Source organism: Nicotiana tabacum, chromosome 14 (assembly GCF_000715075.1).
Source record: "Nicotiana tabacum cultivar K326 chromosome 14, ASM71507v2, whole genome shotgun sequence".
In the NCBI taxonomy this organism is placed as follows: Eukaryota; Viridiplantae; Streptophyta; class Magnoliopsida; order Solanales; family Solanaceae; genus Nicotiana; species Nicotiana tabacum.
Window position 1 is genome coordinate 113,848,834 of NC_134093.1, and position 18,544 is coordinate 113,867,377.

General features: G+C 39.5%; 1 protein-coding gene across 1 annotated transcript; it reads right to left on the reverse strand.

Annotated features, from left to right (window-relative positions):
- Positions 1 to 1,087: 1,087 nt before the first annotated feature.
- LOC107788637 (uncharacterized) lies at positions 1,088 to 4,325 on the reverse strand. Its single transcript, XM_016610333.2, has 2 exons — positions 2,356 to 4,325; positions 1,088 to 1,965 (listed from the first exon to the last, which is right to left on the reverse strand). Exons 1-2 carry the CDS (start codon positions 4,151 to 4,153, stop codon positions 1,184 to 1,186), a joined length of 2,580 nt encoding a protein of 859 aa, XP_016465819.2. The 5' UTR covers positions 4,154 to 4,325; the 3' UTR covers positions 1,088 to 1,183.
- Between the last annotated feature and the right edge of the window lie 14,219 nt (positions 4,326 to 18,544).

Genomic DNA, 18,544 nt, shown 5'->3' on the forward strand with positions numbered 1-18,544 from the left:
GTTTTTTGACATTTTAGGGCCATTCAAGTCGATTCCCAGATTTTCGTGTGCTATAGTCCACGCCATCTGCATAAATCGGACGATCGTCTCCGAATCTCTTAATATTTTTCGGGCCAATAAAAATGACCTAATGAATAATAGTCATCGCTTCACCATAACCCTTCCTCAGTTTTTGATGTTTTAGGGCGAGAAACGGAAATTCATGACGAATTCCTGATTTCGTGTGCTAATAGTCCACGTCATCCGCATGTTGTTATGATAGTGGAAGCTTTCCCTCTCCTACTGCTCAACTCGTACTTTTCTCAAATCCATGCATGTTGTTATGATAGTGGAAGGTTTCCTTTTCTGCCTTTCTTGCTTGATTCATCTTTCATCTCCGGATTGAATGTACTACTCAACCCCTCTAGACTTTTCTCAAATCCATGCATGTTGTTATGATAGTGGAAGCTCTCCCTTTCTGCCTTTCTTTCTTGATTAATCTTTCATCTTATTGTCTTGTCCGAACTATCCCCTATCGAACTAAGAGTTTTATCTCTTGTCAACTGTTTCTATTCTATGGTCTTTCAAAATTCAGATTCTGTTAATGTTGAATATAAACATAAGGTTTCATTGAGGGTGAAGATCATAAAGGAGTCCCATATAAAAAAAAAACTTTATTGAGTATATAAAAAACTATGAGAATTTTAACTGGGTGTATATTATTAGTCGATAAACATGTGAGATCTATTGGTCAAAGCGGCCAATAATACACCAAAAACATAAAACTGATTTGATATCACACGTTTTCATACGCTACAGTTTGTGAGGTCCAACAAAGGGGCTGTGGCGCAGTTCACTAGCACTTAGGTCTCATATCTTCTTGAGTAATCCTGAGGTCGAGAGTTCGAGCCTTTCTCACTCTACAATATCTTTTATTTATTTTTTTCCTTGAAATCCAAAATGTTAAATAATGGAAAAAGTAATGCATTCTCAATCACAAACGATGGTTACATATTTCTATCAATTTAGAAAAGATTACCATTATTAACTTCTTGAAAAAGCAACAAAATCTTATTGAAGAATATGACATAAAAACATTTCTTTTTTTGGTCTAAACTCATTTTACTATTTAGCACCATTATTAATGAATCTCTATTATATTGGATTACAACCTTATTTTTGATAGAAGTCTCTTGAAATAATTCTAACGCTTGCAAACAACTCCACGTCCATAAATCCCACTATTGCAACTCAAACTTGGCAATTCCAAATTCAACAAATCCTTATTATCAGACTGCTTTCCACTTTCTTGAAACCTAGCCACAGTACAATCAGTATCAAAGAGACTTGAAGTTGCAAAATTTTTGTCACCTCCCATTATAGGCATAAGAGCACCCATCTTAACTTTGCTTACGTAGTCCTTTCTATAAGTTTGCCCTAAAACACCACTCACTTGATCACTTAGAGAAACAAATTTGAACCCAAGTTCAAGATGAGCAAAGCAATCATCATTAGTTATGCCATAGTTATGAACTCGAGATTCATGTTTTGTTATGGGCACAACCTTAGCTGTGATCTTAAGAACATTTTCAACTTCGACGACAACGTCATTAGTGTTGCTGATTCTGGTAATGGAGATTATAGGTAAAGTTTCAGATTGCCACATTGCACCTTCAATATCAGGAAGGAATATAGTTTCACTGTCGAAATGGAGAGAGAGACGATCAATCGAATCATCCCATGTTGATGTTTTTAGTGCACCAATAGAGATTTTGTGAGTGTTGTAAAGGATAGCAATAGATTGTACCCAAGTGAAATCTCTCTTCATGTTTTCATTTCTTCTTCCTATGAAATGGGCATTGATATGGAATTCAGGGTCTGAGACTAAGCAAAAATCTTTGTCTTTCTTGCCATGGAAGTAGAAAGTAATTCCATCTCCACCAATAAAACGTGGATCTTGGCAAACTGCTCCAGGCTTGTCACACTCTGCATCCCAAATAAAAGTAGTCGGTATATATAATGTATAGTTTAGTTTTAACATAAAATAGGGAGGAAAAATATAAAGGAATTATTGCAAAAACATTTAGGAAATTACTTCTTCTGTTTCATTTTATTTGCTTTATTTTGATCGGGCACGAAGTTTAAGAATGTAAATAAGATTTTTCAAGGTGTGTATAATTATTGAAAATGTCCTTAGAATTTTGTAGTTTTAAATAAATATGTATAATCATTTCTATAAGGGAGTGTCATTAGAGGTATATTATATTGAGGAATATTAAAATTAAAAAGTTACTAAGAGGCATTCTTTTTTTTGAAACTTACTAAAATAAAAAGCAAGACATATCAATTGAAACTGTGGATCGAGTAATAACTTACTACAAACGGGCTTGCAGGTGACACAATCAACTTGACAACTTGTAGGGCAAGAGCTTGGGCATACATGTTGGACAGCATAACAACTGGGGTAGAATTTGTTCTTGCACTTGACCTTCTTTGGTGTGGGTGGTTTAGGAGTGGGCGATGGATACGTAGGAGGGGGTGGAGAACCAGATGAGGGTGGTGGAGGAGAAGATGGTGGTAATGGTGGTGAAGATGAAGGAGGAGATGAGGGTGGCAAAGAAGGCGGTGGAGTTGTTTCCTTAGGAGGAGTTGAGGGTGGTGGAGTTGCTTCATTGGGAGGAGAGGGGGGTGGTGGAGTTACTTCTTTGGGAGGTGGTGGAGTTGATTCCTTAGGAGGAGATGGTGGTGGAGTTACTTCTTTTGGAGGAGATGGTAGTGGTGGAGTTGATCCCTTGGGAGGAGATGGTGGTGGAGTTGCTTCCTTGGGAGGAGATGGTGGCGGAGTTGATCCTGAGCCATGATCACCATCATGATCGTGGTCATCACCATCATGTGGTGGAGTCTTTTCCTTGGGAGGATATTGGGGTGATAATGAGGGTGGAGTTTTTTCCTTGGGAGGAGATGAAGGTGGTGGAGGTGGGCCAGTGTGAGATCCTGAACCATGATCATCACCATCATCATCGTGATCATCACCATCGTGTGGTGGAGTTTTTTCCTTCGGAGGAGATGGGGGTGGATTTTTTTCCTTGGGAGGAGACGAATGTGGTGGAGGTAGGCCAGTGTGAGATCTTGAACCATGATCATCACCATCACCATCATGATCGTGGTCATCACCATCGTGTGGTGGAGTTTTTTCCTTCGGAGGAGATGGGGGTGGAGTTCTTTCCTTGGGAGGAGATGAATGTGGTGGAGGTGGGCCAGTGTGAGATCTTGAACCATGATCATCACCATCACCATCATGATCGTGGTCATCACCATCGTGTGGTGGAGTTTTTTCCTTCGGAGGAGATGGGGGTGGAGTTCTTTCCTTGGGAGGAGATGAATGTGGTGGAGGTGGGCCAGTGTGAGATCTTGAACCATGATCATCACCATCACCATCATGATCGTGGTCATCACCATCGTGTGGTGGAGTTTTTTCCTTCGGAGGAGATGGGGGTGGAGTTCTTTCCTTGGGAGGAGATGAATGTGGTGGAGGTGGGCCAGTGTGAGATCCTGAACCATGATCATCACCATCACCATCATGATCGTGGTCATCACCATCGTGTGGTGGAGTTTTTTCCTTCGGAGGAGATGGGGGTGGAGTTTTTTCCTTGGGAGGAGATGAAGGTGGTAGAGGTGCGCCAGTGTGAGATCCTGAACCATGATTATCACCATCACCCTCGTGATCATGATCATCACCATCACCATCATGATCGTGGTCATTACCATTGTGTGGTGGAGTTTTTTCCTTGGGAGGAGATGGGGATGGAGTTTTTTCCTTGGGAGGAGATGGGGGTGGTGGAGTGTTTTCCTTCGGAGGAGATGGGGATGGTGGAGTTTTTTCCTTTGGAGGAGATGATGGTGGCAGTTTTGACGAACCGTGATCATCAGGAGGTGGCACTGAGCCATCAATACAAATAGGCTTGCAAGATCGACACTCAGTTATGCAGCCATTGGGACAAAATTTGGGACAAACATGTGGAAGATTTTTACATTGCTTTATCTCATCATCTGAGCAATGAGAATGGCTTGGATGATCAGCTATTCCAGGGGGAGTTGCTTCTACCGTTGCTATTATAAACATTAGCAACACAATTCCCAAACCCACAACTAAGTGAGCTGTTGATCTAGCCATTATATTAGTCGCTCTCTAATTGTTCTAAGTACTTGAGTTGAATGAGTGATGAAATTTCCATTGCTACATCTCCTATTTTATACTTGTTGATGAAGGAGAACTTTAAGCCTATTATTTGGGGACTCATAATTGCATTGTTTGATTGGCAATTGATACGTTCTTTTGTAAGTTTCCTTTCACATGCTTGTTTTCCCAAGTCGAAGTTAGTTAAAAGAACTCAATATTCTCTTTGATGTCTATATATTTTATCTTGCTGCTTCTAAAATGAAGATGTTGCATCACTTAGCCATAAATCTAGGACACAACACTTTTCAAAGTGCTTAATCTTTATTTCTGTGGTGTACCTTTCCTTGAACATTGGAGTAGCTTCGAACTAAGGGGAAGACTCAAAATGAAGAAAGATGCTATTTCCTCAGGATAGGGGCAGAGCTAGAAGCTGGACTATTCGGTCGAACCAACCTTTGTTAGCATTTAAATTGTCGTTCTAGAAATCATAATCCATAAAGTTTAAATTCTAGATCTGTCAGGACTCATACATATAATAAGAGGCACAGACTTATGTTATCAAGTAAAGGGTCACCGGCACCCGAAAAGTTCAAGTTCGGCAAACTTTTCATGAATACAAGTATGTGTTTTTAGAAAATATTGATATATTAGTAATGACATCCTATATACAAAACATATTTTGGTTGAATGCAAAAGCGCACCCAACCTTCAAATACTGGGTCTGCCTCTCTCAGCGTATAATTAATATATTTGAATCCTGAAAGAAACATAGCCAAGAAAATAAAATGGATTGAAAAAGATGTCGTCTGACTTCAGACTGAACCTGGCAAAAAATTGAATAATACATGCATAACTAGTAGTAACTTATAAGTAAAATAATTAATAATGTAGGGCCCTTTCCTTCCCAGATTGGTAATGTTGGACTGTGGGTTAGGTTCAGGTCATTATTACTCAAAGCAAATACCTTTACAACTAATTCGATTGCTCACATTACTTCATGCATGGCTTCTATAGCTCCTGGCAAATAGAATCATATTCAATTGGACTTATTATTTCTATATCTTTATACAATTTTGATTTTGTTGGAAAAATAAACTAGATTCATGATTCATATACATGAACTAGGAAAAGTTAAAAATTTAAAATCAAACAAATATAAATATCTGTTAAATATTTTGCTTTAACAATTTGATTAATATATAAATATCTTAAATTCTTGAAATAAAGGGAGTACAAGAGATGGTTTTTCCAAGAAACAAGAAATATTGATCCCACGCAGTGCGACTTACGATGTCCCAAGGATAATTTGGATAAAACCCCCACATATATATGTAATGGGAAGAACAATCACAACCTTTTTGATGTTTTAGTAAAAATCCAAAGGCATAAGAAAAAACCCAAGTATAGTTCATAGAAGAAAGAGGCGTTCAAAGATGCTAAGATATCACTGATTAACTTTTGACTAAGTGATAAATCGATTCTTGAGCCGAGAATCTTTCAGAAACAACCATTTTACTTTTATAAGATAGAGGTAAAGTGTGCGTACACTTTATCATTTTTAGACCCCATAATATGAGAATGCACTAGATATATTATTGTTGTTGTTGTTGCTAGTTGAAAAATAGTCACATTAGTAAAATTAAAACAAGACTCTGAATTTTAAATTTATTTATATAAATTTAATTTTTTAATAAAAATATTTAATTTGAGTAAAAGCTTTTAAAATACTAAACCCGTCTCAGAGTATTTACCTCTGCCGCATCAAGAACGTAACTAAACCTCTTTTATGTTAAGTAAATGCAAAGGCATGAGATGCTAAGATAAGTGACTAGCCTTTCTTTCACTCGGTTAAAGAGTAGTCACATTTGACCGGTTCAAAATCGAACCGAAATCGTTAACCGAACTGAACCGATGGTTTATTGGCTTATTGGTATCGGATTATCGGGATAATGGATGGGGAACAGATTGAGATTTTATAATTAACGGTTTAACGGTTTGGGGACGGATTACTCAATTTTCTTATCGGGTAAACCGTTCACCCCTTAAATTTTTTTATATTTAAACGTTTACCCCTATGTATATAAAGTACCATTGTTTATCTGTCTTTCGTTCCCATTGTTATTTGTATATTACTATTCTTTTTCCAACTTCTTGATGCAATTACAAGTTGATGCCCACGTTTATATGATTATTGATTTTCCCTCATGTTGTACCTTTATCTATTTGCATACTACAGAATCGAATTACGCGTAGGAGCTTTGAGGGCGAAGGCTAAAGCTTTTGTCTTTTGATTGATTATGAACGAATGTCCTTTTGAAAGTTTGACTAACTACTGAACGAACGTGCTTTTCTGGTTTTACAAATTTGGTTAATATGTGTAATGACAGTATGTGTAGTCTTGGTACTGATTGAATGATTGTTCAAAAATAATTTATTTGGTTTAGCCGATAACCGCCCGATAATTGATAACCCGATACCAATCCGCCTGTTGTCTTATTGGATGGCTAGCTGATTACTACATTTATAATCCGATAACCGTTAAGCCGAACCGTTAAGTATAATTATCCGCCCGATAAGCACCCCTAATCACCTTAATTAATTAAGACAAGACTCCTCAGCTCAATATACGGTTTACTATAAGTGACCTTTATCGGCTAACGGTTTTTTTAAAGGTTGGGTTTGGTTAAATGAACCAGATATTTAAATTGTGTTTATGGTGTTTTAGGTGTCCATTTAATTCATGGGTCGGGTTTCTCACCGGCTGAGGGGTAAACTTGATCAATAGTAAGTCGGTAGGATTTAATTTGAACCGAATAGTATAACGGATGATAACTTTAAATAATTTTCAATAGTAAAGCAATAAATATGATCCTTTTCCGTAAAAAAATGCGGGTTGTATAACATTTGTTCCTTTAATGAGCCTTACGTAACACTAATATTAGTTAGTCGGGATCCTAAAACGGATATCAAATACTAGGCAGAAGTATAAGTTCTAAACTTGCCATCAAACTCATAGTTAGTTTTAGTTACTAAGTTATCAATTCAAATATACGGTTTACTACAAGAAATAACATGCATTTGCTGCACGAACAGAAGAAGAAACTTTGTTTTTTGCTTTTAAGTACTACGCCCCGTTTTAAATATTTTTTGGCAAAAACGTCGCCTCTCAGCGCTTCTCCCTAATATCAAAGGTGATAAGAATTGTTAAAGGCTTGTCTATATTAATTAAAATAGAGAAGTTTATATACAATTACAAGAGAAAAAGGGAGAGATGAGATAAAGTTCTCTGTACATAAGACTCTTGTGGAGATCGAAAAGAATCTTAGATACAACTTAAACTAGGACTCCTGGATAGGCTTGGAGTGTCTATCCTTATCATGCCCCTTCAAGATGGGCTCAATCTCCTTGAGACCAATCTTGTTGACAAAGTATGTGAATGATCGTTTGGGCAATGCTTTTGTTAAGTTGTACGTATAGGAGATTCTTTCCTATCTCCATAAGAGTCTTATGTATAGAGAACTCTATCTCCTCTTTCCCTTCTCCTCTTGCAATTGTATATAAACTTCTCTATTGTAATCAATATGGACAAGCCTTTTATAATTCTTATCAACTCTTATATGGTATCAGAGCAACAAATTCACCTACTCCATCTGTATAGAGTGTTTTAATTAACATATGAAATTGGTTTGTTATCATGCGAGTGAAGTTTAGAAATATATCTTTAACTTCTGATTTAGCTTTCATGGGAAACAACCAAGTGTATTTGGTAAAATGATCAACAAACACCATATAAAAATAAAAATTATCAAAAGAAGAGATAGGAGAAGAACCTCAAATATCAGAGTAAACAATATCAAATGGTTTTATACTAGAAATAGTGTTTGCACCAAAGGGCAGTTGATGACTTCTATTACATTGACATGAATTGCAAAAAGTGAACGACTCATTTTTCACTACTGGAAGCTTAAAGGATGAAACACAAGCTTTAGTGATGTGAGGTTGTGGGTGACCAGGTCGAGCATGCCAAAGATTGAGCGATGGTGATACTTGCGTGGTGAAATGAACTTTTGGGAAACTAGGTGATGAACAACTTGTTGTAGATGGCCATTCGTAGAGATCTTCATTACTCTGACCTTGCAGAAGACATGCACCCGTGTTCAAATCCTTTATAAGAAAAGAATAAGAAAAAAATTAAATAGAGGTTAGATTTTGACGATAAAATTTTGCAAGAGAAATTAATCTTTTCTTAATATAAGGAGAACACAAAATATTACGCAGTTTAAAGTACTTGAGAGGCGATGAAAGAGTAGTGTGGCCTATGTATGTGATAAGAATAGTTTTACTATCTCCAACAATGATTTCATCCATGCTTGGGAATTAAGTAGAGGCCTATAGAGATTGAGAATTGTTGGTAATGTGATGAGAAGTTCCAAAATCAACTACCCAGTTGTTGGAAGGGCTAGAAGCATAAGCCATACGATTGGCAAAGTTGGCTTGAGCTTCAATTGCATTATGAGATCTTGAACGACAGAGTTTGGCTATATGACCATATTTATCTCATAAATGACACTGGATATGTTGTTGATTGTTGCGATTGGTGTAAGAGGGATTAAAAGAGGTAGGATATTGAAATGTGTTGTTACGACATGGGTTAAGGTTGGCTTGTGATGTATTCCTACGATTGAAAGTAGTAGGGTTTTTGTTCTTGAAATTAGAGTCGTGGGACTTTTGGTGAAACTGGGCAGTGATGATCGGTGCAACACTCTTTGGTTCTGATAAGTGGGGTTTTTGACGACTTATTAGTGCCTTTTAGCTTTTATTTTAGTCTAAAAGCATTGAATTATATTTTCGAAACTAATAAAATTGTGCAAAATTACAGGAATTCTGGAAGTTGGTCTCCCGAGCTGAAATCCGACTAAAAATAGAGTAATCCAAAGCACAAGGCAATCAAGGGCACAGAAGCACAAATGTGCGGCCGGCCCGAAGAAGGAATTCTGCGGCCGCAGAAGAAATTGCGGATCGTAGAATTTTATGTGCCGCCGCAAACAAAGAGGAAAAATCAAGCAGACATTTGCGCTAAGTGCGGAACGCACATGAATTGTGTGGCCGCAAAGTTGGGCTAAGAGTCCAAGTTCAGAGAGTATGCAAAAAGGCAAAGTCCAGGAGCTTCTGTGAATTGTCGACCGCACAAGATTTGTGCCGCCGCAGAACTGTGCCTTGCGGTCGCAGTCCTAATTGTGTGGATCACAGAAGTGTTACAGTCCAGAAATGTGCGGCTGCAGAAGAATGTCTTGTGGCCGCAGTTCAGAAATGTGCGGCCGCAGAACTCCAATTCCTGCCAGATGAAGAAATCTGCGGACCGCACATGGAATTGTGCGGCCGCAGAACCTCCCGAGGGGCATTTTTATCCGAAATTTTCAGACTTGTATAAATAAACGAGTTTCACAAAATTAGGTTAAGTTTTGAACATAAAAAGCTGTTGTAGCCATTTTTCTTTGCTATTTTAGGACGTTTTAGCTTATTTGAGTATTTTAACATTAGATTCCATCATTTTAATCTTCCATTATGAGTTAATTAGCTTTTCAACTTTATTTTCTTCAAATCCCATAATGAGTAGCTAGATGTTTACTAGGGTTGTGACCCAACCCTAATGTGTAAACCTTATGGGTGATTAATTTTGTATTTGCTTATGATTGAGTGTTGATTATTTAGCTTAGTTCATACTTCAATTTTAGAATTAATGATTGCAAACATTGATTCATGCCTATTTGATTTAGTTTCTACTTGAGAAAGCGGTACCTCGTCTAGGATAACCAGGCTAACAAGGAATTTGGTCAATTAAGAGATTGATTAACCCAATTAAAGGGTTAAACCTAGAGATAGTAATAACCCGACTTGAGCTCTTATCAACTATTTCGGGTGATACCCATTTGGTCTTGAGAAAGCCAAATTGGGTAAAATTACTCTCTGACCGAGAGGTTGTGAGTGGATAATTTAGAGTTGAGAGCTATGGTACACCCCAATCGACAAAACAAGCAGTAAAGTCTTTATCCCATTAGGCAAACACCTAGGTCATGGTCACATCCCTAAACTTTTTATCTATTTGGAAAAAACCTTAAAACAATTATCTCTAGTCTTCTTTCTTTATTTTGCAATCATTAATGTAACATTAGAAATACAAAACAAATCCTTGTTGTGGGAGTGCAATCTAGATAATTCGATTGCTCAACTTGAAATATATATCCTTAACTCCCATCTTAGCTCCCTGTGGATTCGACCCCGACTCTTAGCTGGGTTTCTATTATTACATATGACCGTTTCATACCTTTTTTGAGGTGTGCTTTGGACGTGATCAATTTTTGGCGTCGTTGTCAGGGAGTTAAAAACGGTGTTAGCTATATATTTGAGTGTGTTGTTGGAATATCATCTTTTTTTCCGTGTTACTAACTTGTTTGATAAATTGTAGGTACAACCATGGAAAATAATGAGCTCGGACATATTGATTTGGGGGATGTGGACGTCGAGGATGAGCAAGTTGATGAGGTTCCTCTTGAACCTCAAGGCAATAGAAGAGGCCGAGTGCCTCATGAAAATGTCCCCACTCCACCCCCACCTCCACCACGAGCAACTCCATACCAGGTGTTACCCAATGAAGGATATGTCAGTGCAATAGTCCCTTCCCATATTAGGGCAGGCAACTTTCAAATCACTAATGTGATGCTCACTTCACCGGTGCTCCAAGTCAAAATGCATACAAACACTTGAAGGGGTTTGTGGACACTTGTTGGGGGAGCAAACAAACAAATGTCTCCGAGGATGCATTGAGGATAAGGCTTTCTCCCTTCTCTCTATGGGGGAATGCTTTTGATTGGTTGGAATGTTTGCCGAACCATTCCACTCACACTTGTGATGAGTTGGCGGAAACGTTTATCTCTAAATTCTTCTCTCCGGGGCTCATGGTTACACTTCGGGATGAGATTTTGGCATTCAAGCAAGAGACAAATGAACCACTACACGAGATATGGGAATGCTATAGAACAATGGTTAAGGAATGTCCCAACAACGATATGACAAAGAATATAAATTCAACAAATTTTCTATCATGGGATCAACACAACCAACCAATGTGTAGTGAATTAACTTGTCGGTGGGAACTTCATGACTACGCCTTATGCGGAGGCGTGTGAGATTTTAGATGAAATGGCAGAAACATCATTGGTATGGCAATCCCGGGCTAATGTTCTACAAGGTGATCCCAACGTGATCCACCTTCACAAAGAATTGCATGACCATGGGCAAGCCATTGTCGAATTGACTACCACTATGAATCAATTAGCAAAGGCTCAATTTGAACAAGTGCAAAATCCTAAGCAAGTCAATGCCATGGAGGGAGTGAACATGATCGTGAACAAAAAAAGGACCACGAGTCTAAAAGTGCAACATCGAGTAGAGAATTATGTGCAAGAGAATAGTGGTTTTGATCAAGACAATTCTTACAATAAACAAGAAGAGAAGGTGCAATATGTGAACAACTTTCAAGGGCAACGAAACAACTTCTAAGGCCCAAACCAACAATAATAGCGACCCCAAAACAATCAAGGCAATTGGAATTCTAATAACCAAGGAAATTGGAATGGTGGAAATAATCAAGGGAATTGACATAACAACAACAATCAAGAAAATTAGAATGAAAATAACCAAGAAAATTAGGGGGGAGGGAGGTAGCAATCAAGGCGGATGGAACAACAAGCAAGGCAATCGGGGGTCTGGTTTTCAAAGGCCCCCGATGTATCAACAAACGAGCAACCCCCATCCTTATCCTTGCCATGGTCCTAGTTCTTCAAACAATGAGATGGGGCATATTAAGAACATGTTCAAGCAAATGATGGAAAAGAATATCGATTCGGATGCCCAACTTGCCTCACACAACACATCGATCCGTAACTTAGAAGTTCAAATGGGGAAAATCTCTTAAGCTCTAAATTCTCGTCCTAAGGGGACACTACCAAGTGACACGGTGGTAAACCCAAAGGGTGGAAACAACACGGGGCATACCATGGCCGTTACTACAAGAAGTGGAAGAGGTGGGAATGCACCCACCTCAAGTCAAAAGCAACTTGTGGATAAGAGCAAATGGTACAAGAAAAAGAGGTCCCGAACAATATGATACAATCAAATGATAAGGTTCAGATTGATATTGATGATAGTGTGGAAGAGACTCAAGAGGAGGTGAACCCGTCTAGGGATCACATTATTAACATACCGGACCAGTAGTGCAAAAGGTTAAAGCACCATTGCCTAAGCCTCTACCTCCTTACCCTCAAAGACTTGCCAAATAAAATGGCAAGAATCAATTCAAAAGGTTCATTCAAATGATGAAGAGTCTCTCAATCAATATGCCATTAGTTGAAGCTTTTGAAAAAATACCCGGTTATGCAAAGTTTATGAAGAATCTCATGACAAAGAAGCGATCAATGAATTTTGAAACTATCAAAGTCACTAATCAAGTGAGTGCAATTGTGAACTCAATGGCTCCTGAGTTGGAGGATCCCGGTACTTTTATGATTCCTTGTACAATTGGAAGTGTCGAGTTTGCTAAAGCTCTTTGTAATCTTGGGGCAAGTATCAATTTGATGACCTATTCAGTTTTCAAAAACCTTGGGAATTAAGAAACCAAGACCCACCTCTATGAGATTGAAAATGGCCGATTATACTATGAAGAGACCTTTAGGAGTGATTGAGGATGTCTTGGTTCGTGTTGATAAATTCATTCTTCCGGCGGATTTTGTCATTCTAGATTGAGTAGATGATTATGAGGTGTCGATTATTCTTGGAAGGCCTTTCCTTGCCACGGGGAAGGCTCTTTTTTATGCTGAAGCCGGAGAACTCACCTTCCGGGTAGTTGATGCAAAAATAGTATTCCATATGTGTAAGTCCATGCGGCAACCAAATAGCAACGAGCTGTGCTCTTTTGTGGACTTGGTGACCGATGTTATTGTTGATGATACAAGTGCCACATTTAATGTTGGTGATATGTTGGAGGCCGTCATGCTCAACTTTGATGATGACGAGATGGATGGCTTCATGAAATATGTGAACTCTTTGCAAGGAATGGGTTCGTACAATTATGCACCTTGAAAACTATCTTTGGATCTTGAAATTAGGACAACTCCTCCTACAAAGCCTTCCATTAAAGAGCCTCCTACCTTGGAGTTGAAACCATTGTCTCCATATCTTTGGTATGAATTTTTAGGCCCTTGTTCTACTTTACTAGTTATTCTTTCCTCTTGTTTGACTAACGTGCAGGTAGATTCTACATTGGCGGTGCTCCAAAAGAGGAAGAAGGCTATTGGGTGGACATTAGCGGATATTCAGGGGGTAAGCCCCACATTTTGCATTCATAAGATCAACTTGGAGGAATGCGCCAAACCATCTATTGAACATCAAAGGAGACTCAATGAGGCTATGCAAGAAGTTGTCAAAAAGGAAATTATCAAGTGGTTGGATGTCGGGGTTGTTTACCCCATTTCCTATAGTTCGTGGACTTCTACGGTTCAGTGTGTCCCGAAGAAAGGGGGGCATGACATTGGTCACTAATGACAAGAATGAGTTCATTCCTACAAGAACAGTGATCGGTTGGAGAGTGTGTATGGACTATCACAAGCTCAACAAAGTCACAAGGAAGGATCAATTCCCATTTCATTTCATAGATCAAATGCTTGATAGATTAGCCAGTCGTGCTTTCTATTGCTTTCTCGATGGGGATTCTGGCTACAACCAAATCCTTATTGCTTTAGAAGATCAAGAGAAAACAACCTTTACATGTCCCTATGATACTTTCGCCTTCAAGCGGATGCCATTTGGTTTGTGCAATGCATCGATGACTTTTCAAAGGTGTATGATGGCTATCTTCACGGACATAGTGGAGGACTACCTTGAAGTTTTCATACATGACTTCTCGGTGGTTGGAGATTCTTTTGATGATTGTCTTACAAATTTAAATAAAGTGTTAGCAAGATGTGAAGAAACAATTTTGGTGCTCAATTGGGAGAAGTGTCATTTCATAGTCTATGAAGGCATTGTCCTTGGGCACAAAATCTCAAAGAATGGAATTGAAGTTGACAAGGCAAAGATAGAGGTGAATTCTAAACCTCCACCTCCATCTTCGGTGAAGGGTGTGCGGAGTTTCTTAGGCCACGTGGGGTTTCACCGGCATTTCATCAAAGATTTCTCTAAGGTGCTGAACCCGTTGTGCAAATTTCTTGAGAAGGATGCTATGTTCAACTTCGATGATGATTGCATGAGAGCTTTTGAATTGTTAAAGTTCAAGTTGACAACTACCCCCAACATCACCGCTCCAAATTGTAGTGTCCCTTTTGAACTCATGTGTGATGCAAGTGATGTAGCGTTGGGGCTATTTTGGGGCAACACATCAACATAATTTTTCACCCGGTCTACTATGCTAGTAAGACCATGAATAGTGCCCAAGTCAACTATACCATTACGGAGAAAGAGCTCCTTGCCATTGTGTCTGCAATTGAGAAGTTTCGCCCGTACTTGATGTGTACAAAGGCCATTGTCCACACGGATCATGCGCCACTTCATTATCTTATGAGCAAGAAAGATTTCAAAGCTTGGTTGATGAGATGTGTGCTTTTGTTGCAAGAGTTTGATATTGATATCCAAGATAGAAAAGGGAGTGAAAACCAAGTGGCGGACCACTTGTCTCGTTTGGAGGAGGAGGGGAGGCCGCATGATGGCCTTGAAATCAATAACTTCTTCCCCAATGAGCAACACTTGGCTATTTCAATGAAAGAGGTGCCATGGTTCGCGTATCTAGCAAATCTCCTTATGTGTGGTATCATTCCGGATGAGTTTTCTTCAAACCAAAGGAAGAAGCTCAAACGGGATTGTCAAAATGGGATTGTCAAGATTATTATTGGGATGAACCATACATTTTTTGGATTTTTACGGATGGGGTGATTAGAATATGTGTACCGGAAGAAAAGCAAGGTGAAATTATTGGAGCTTGTCATTCTTCGCCATATGGTGGTCACCATGATGGAGCAAGAACGGCGTCCAAAGATCTAAGTTGCGGTTTCTATTGGCCCACTCTTTACAAGGATGCTTGTGATCTCGTGAAAAGATGTGATGAATGTCAACGCGCCGGTGGAATCTCAAAGAAAAATGAAATGCCTCTCACCACCATTTTGAAGATTGATATTTTTGATGTGTGGGGTATTGATTTCATGGGCCCTTTTGTAAGTTCTTATGGAAACACCTACATATTGGTCGTGGGGGATTATGTGTCCAAATGGGTGGAGGTCGTTTCTCTACCCAACAATGAAGCGAGAAGTTTGGTGCCATTCTTGAAGAAGAATATTTTCACAAGGTTTGGTACTCTGCGGGCTATTATAAGTGATGGGGGTCACATTTTTGCAACAAGGCTTTCAATACTTTACTTATCAAGTATGATGTCACTCATAAAGTCACAAGTCCCTATCATCCACAAGCTAGCGGTCAAGTGGAAGTCTCCAACCGGGAGATAAAAAGTATGTTATCCAAAATAGTGAATGCTAACCGGACGGATTGGTCCAAGAATTTTGATAATGCATTATGGGCTTATCGGACAGCTTACAAAACATCTATCGGAATGTCGCCGTATCGGTTGGTATTCGTAAAATCTTGTCATCTTCTGGTGGAACTTGAGCACAAGTCTATGTGGGCTCTAAAGAAGTTGAATCTTGATTGGGATGTAGCCGCTAACTTGAAGGTTACACATGTGAATGAATTGGATGAATTTAGGTACCATGCCTACACAAGTTTGTCCTTGTACAAAGAACAGATGAAATATATTTATGACAAATACATTTGGAACAAAGAGTTTAAGGTGGGCAATCTCGTATTGTTGTTCAACTCAAGGTTGAGGATATTTTTCTGAAAGCTAAAGTCTAAATAGAGAGGTCCCTTTGAAATTATGGGTGTGACACCATTTGGGGCATTGGACTTGAAGAACAAAAATAATGAAGTATTCTGAGTCAATGGTCACCGGGTGAAGCACTATTTTGGAAAAGTTGGATATAGCCACGTCGTGGCGGTCATTCATTTCAATTGATGGTATTCTGCATCGTGCCGCGACGTTAAATCGGGCACTTCTTGGGAGGCAACCCATGTTTCATTTCCTTTTTTTCTTTTCTTTTGTAGTTAGGTATTATTTTTGTGCTAACTTGATTTGAAGTGTGCTACAGGGATGAGTTTGTCTTACAGGAATTATGAACAGACATCTACCTAAGTGTTGTATCACTTACGGACCGTAGTTGAATTGTGCAAACCGCACATTTATAGTTGTTGCAACAAAAGTGCTCTGCGGCCGCACAATTATCTTGCGGACTGCACAAATGGAAGGTGAAAAATGCCAACTCTCTAAAGTTGGTATGTCAGAGAAATAGTCAATCCATGGTCGCAACAGGAAATCTGCGGCCGCAAGCATAGTTTTGAGGACCGCATACAAGACACGAACTTAAGCTCACCAAGTAATAGAGTGCGGACCGCAACTAAAATTATGCGGCCACACCCGCTCCTTCTTCCCTTAGAAAATCACTAGTATAAATAGAGGGCCATGTCAGCTGTTACATTTTTCCCTCTCTCAGCACAAAATCTTGCACTATATTGAAATTTCTTGGTGAATCATCTGCCCACACGCCCAACAATTATGATCACTCATCCCTTGCACTCATTCACATCTAGTATGCTTAAATTCCTTGTTAGAAATTTTCATTTTTTTTGTTTAATTTGTAGTTTCTAAATTATTTTTAGGTCATTTATCAATAGAATTCAATTGTGCATTCATGTGGGGGTAAATTTATAGTGGGTTAACTAATACATGCGCATTGGGGACTGGGTCAACGTATTTTCATGCCTTTATGCTGTTTACCATGTCAAAATTTATGCAAAGAAATTGCAAAACCTAGATTGAAAGACTAGACTGTTCGTAGTATTTTGAATTCTACGGCTGCACCTGAAATTGTGCAGTCCGCAGAAGTTGATTCTAGGGCAGCTTTAGTAAAGAATGGGTCTGCGGTCGCAAGAAAATTGTTTGGACCGCAGAACAGCCCTTTCACTGTCATCAGAGAGTCTACACTTTGTGACTCAAATGTGCGGCCGCATGTCTAATTATACGGACCGCAGAAATCACGTTGCTGCCGCACATCAGTCAATTCTCTGTCATCAGAGAGGTGGCAGATTTTGGGTTTCTAAGATGCAGCCGCAAGTGAAATTGTGCGGACCACACATCAGTTTTGCAGTCGCAAAGCTAAATTGTGCGATCCACAAGGCCTAACCTGTAGCCGCAGTAATATTGTGCGGACCGCAGATCCTTACCATGCAAGCATATTGTCTGTGACCCTCATTATGTTTTCTGGTGTATTCTTGCATATCTCCTATGTATGCCCTAACATTGAAGTGCAACTAACAACCGCCTTTGCTTGATACAGACAATGGTTCGATCTAGAGGCAGAGGCGACACTTCCAAAGGGAGGGGTGAACCTTCTCCGGGACGAGGCATGAGAGCTTTACCTCTTGCCCAACAGTAGGAAATCAGAAAAAAGACAACAGTCGGGAGAGGGAGAGGTGTAGATCTCTCCGAGACAAGTTTATACGCCTTGTCTTGGGACGTATTAGAGGGCACCTCAACCTCTGATGGTAGAGGGGGAGATACCACAACTGCTGGGGTTGAAAGAACACATAAGAAAGAGGTTTGGGAGGACCGATTCATCAACCTATCAGCTTTCACTAGTTTCTGCACATGGTGGCCGGCGAGGTCACTAACACTTGAGCGACAGTTCTTACTGACAGATTTAGAGAGGTACAACCCGGCCCTGCTGAGGCAGTTTATAGAACGTAAAAGGTGAATGTGCTTTAACCAAAGTGTGGTATATGCTAAGGAATACCTTGTCGGGTAATTCAATGCCAATGTGGAGCATATCAAAAAGGGGACAAAGGTGACAAAAGTGCAATTATCAACACACACTGAACACATACTTGGGCGTTGATGATGTCGAGCCAAAAGAATACCCGAAAAAGTATACACTTGGGGATGCAGTTCGTCCTTGGTTAGTGGAGATTCTAGCTGCACCAGGACCACCACCATTATGGATCACCATTGGGGTTCCTATCCACTGGAGCACGAAGCAAAAGGGTGGAAATCATTTGTCTGTAGCAGACTGGACCCGAGTCAAAATGAGACTCACTTGCTGATTCCTCAGGGCAGTCTTAGTTGCCTCTATTATGGCTGGGTACCCTATCAATGTGGGTGCCGTGATGTAGGCCAACATCTCAGTGATCGACCTGCAGGATGACTCTTCCTACCCGTACCCCAACACCATT

Bases quoted from the DNA above. Each gene is read 5' to 3' on its own strand.
- LOC107788637 (XM_016610333.2), bottom strand. From the start codon at position 4,153: ATGGCTAGATCAACAGCTCACTTAGTTGTGGGTTTGGGAATTGTGTTG. The intron at 1,966-2,355 runs GTAAGTTATTAC...TTTGGGATGCAG, and splicing joins CACCTGCAAGCCCGTTTGTA to AGTGTGACAAGCCTGGAGCA.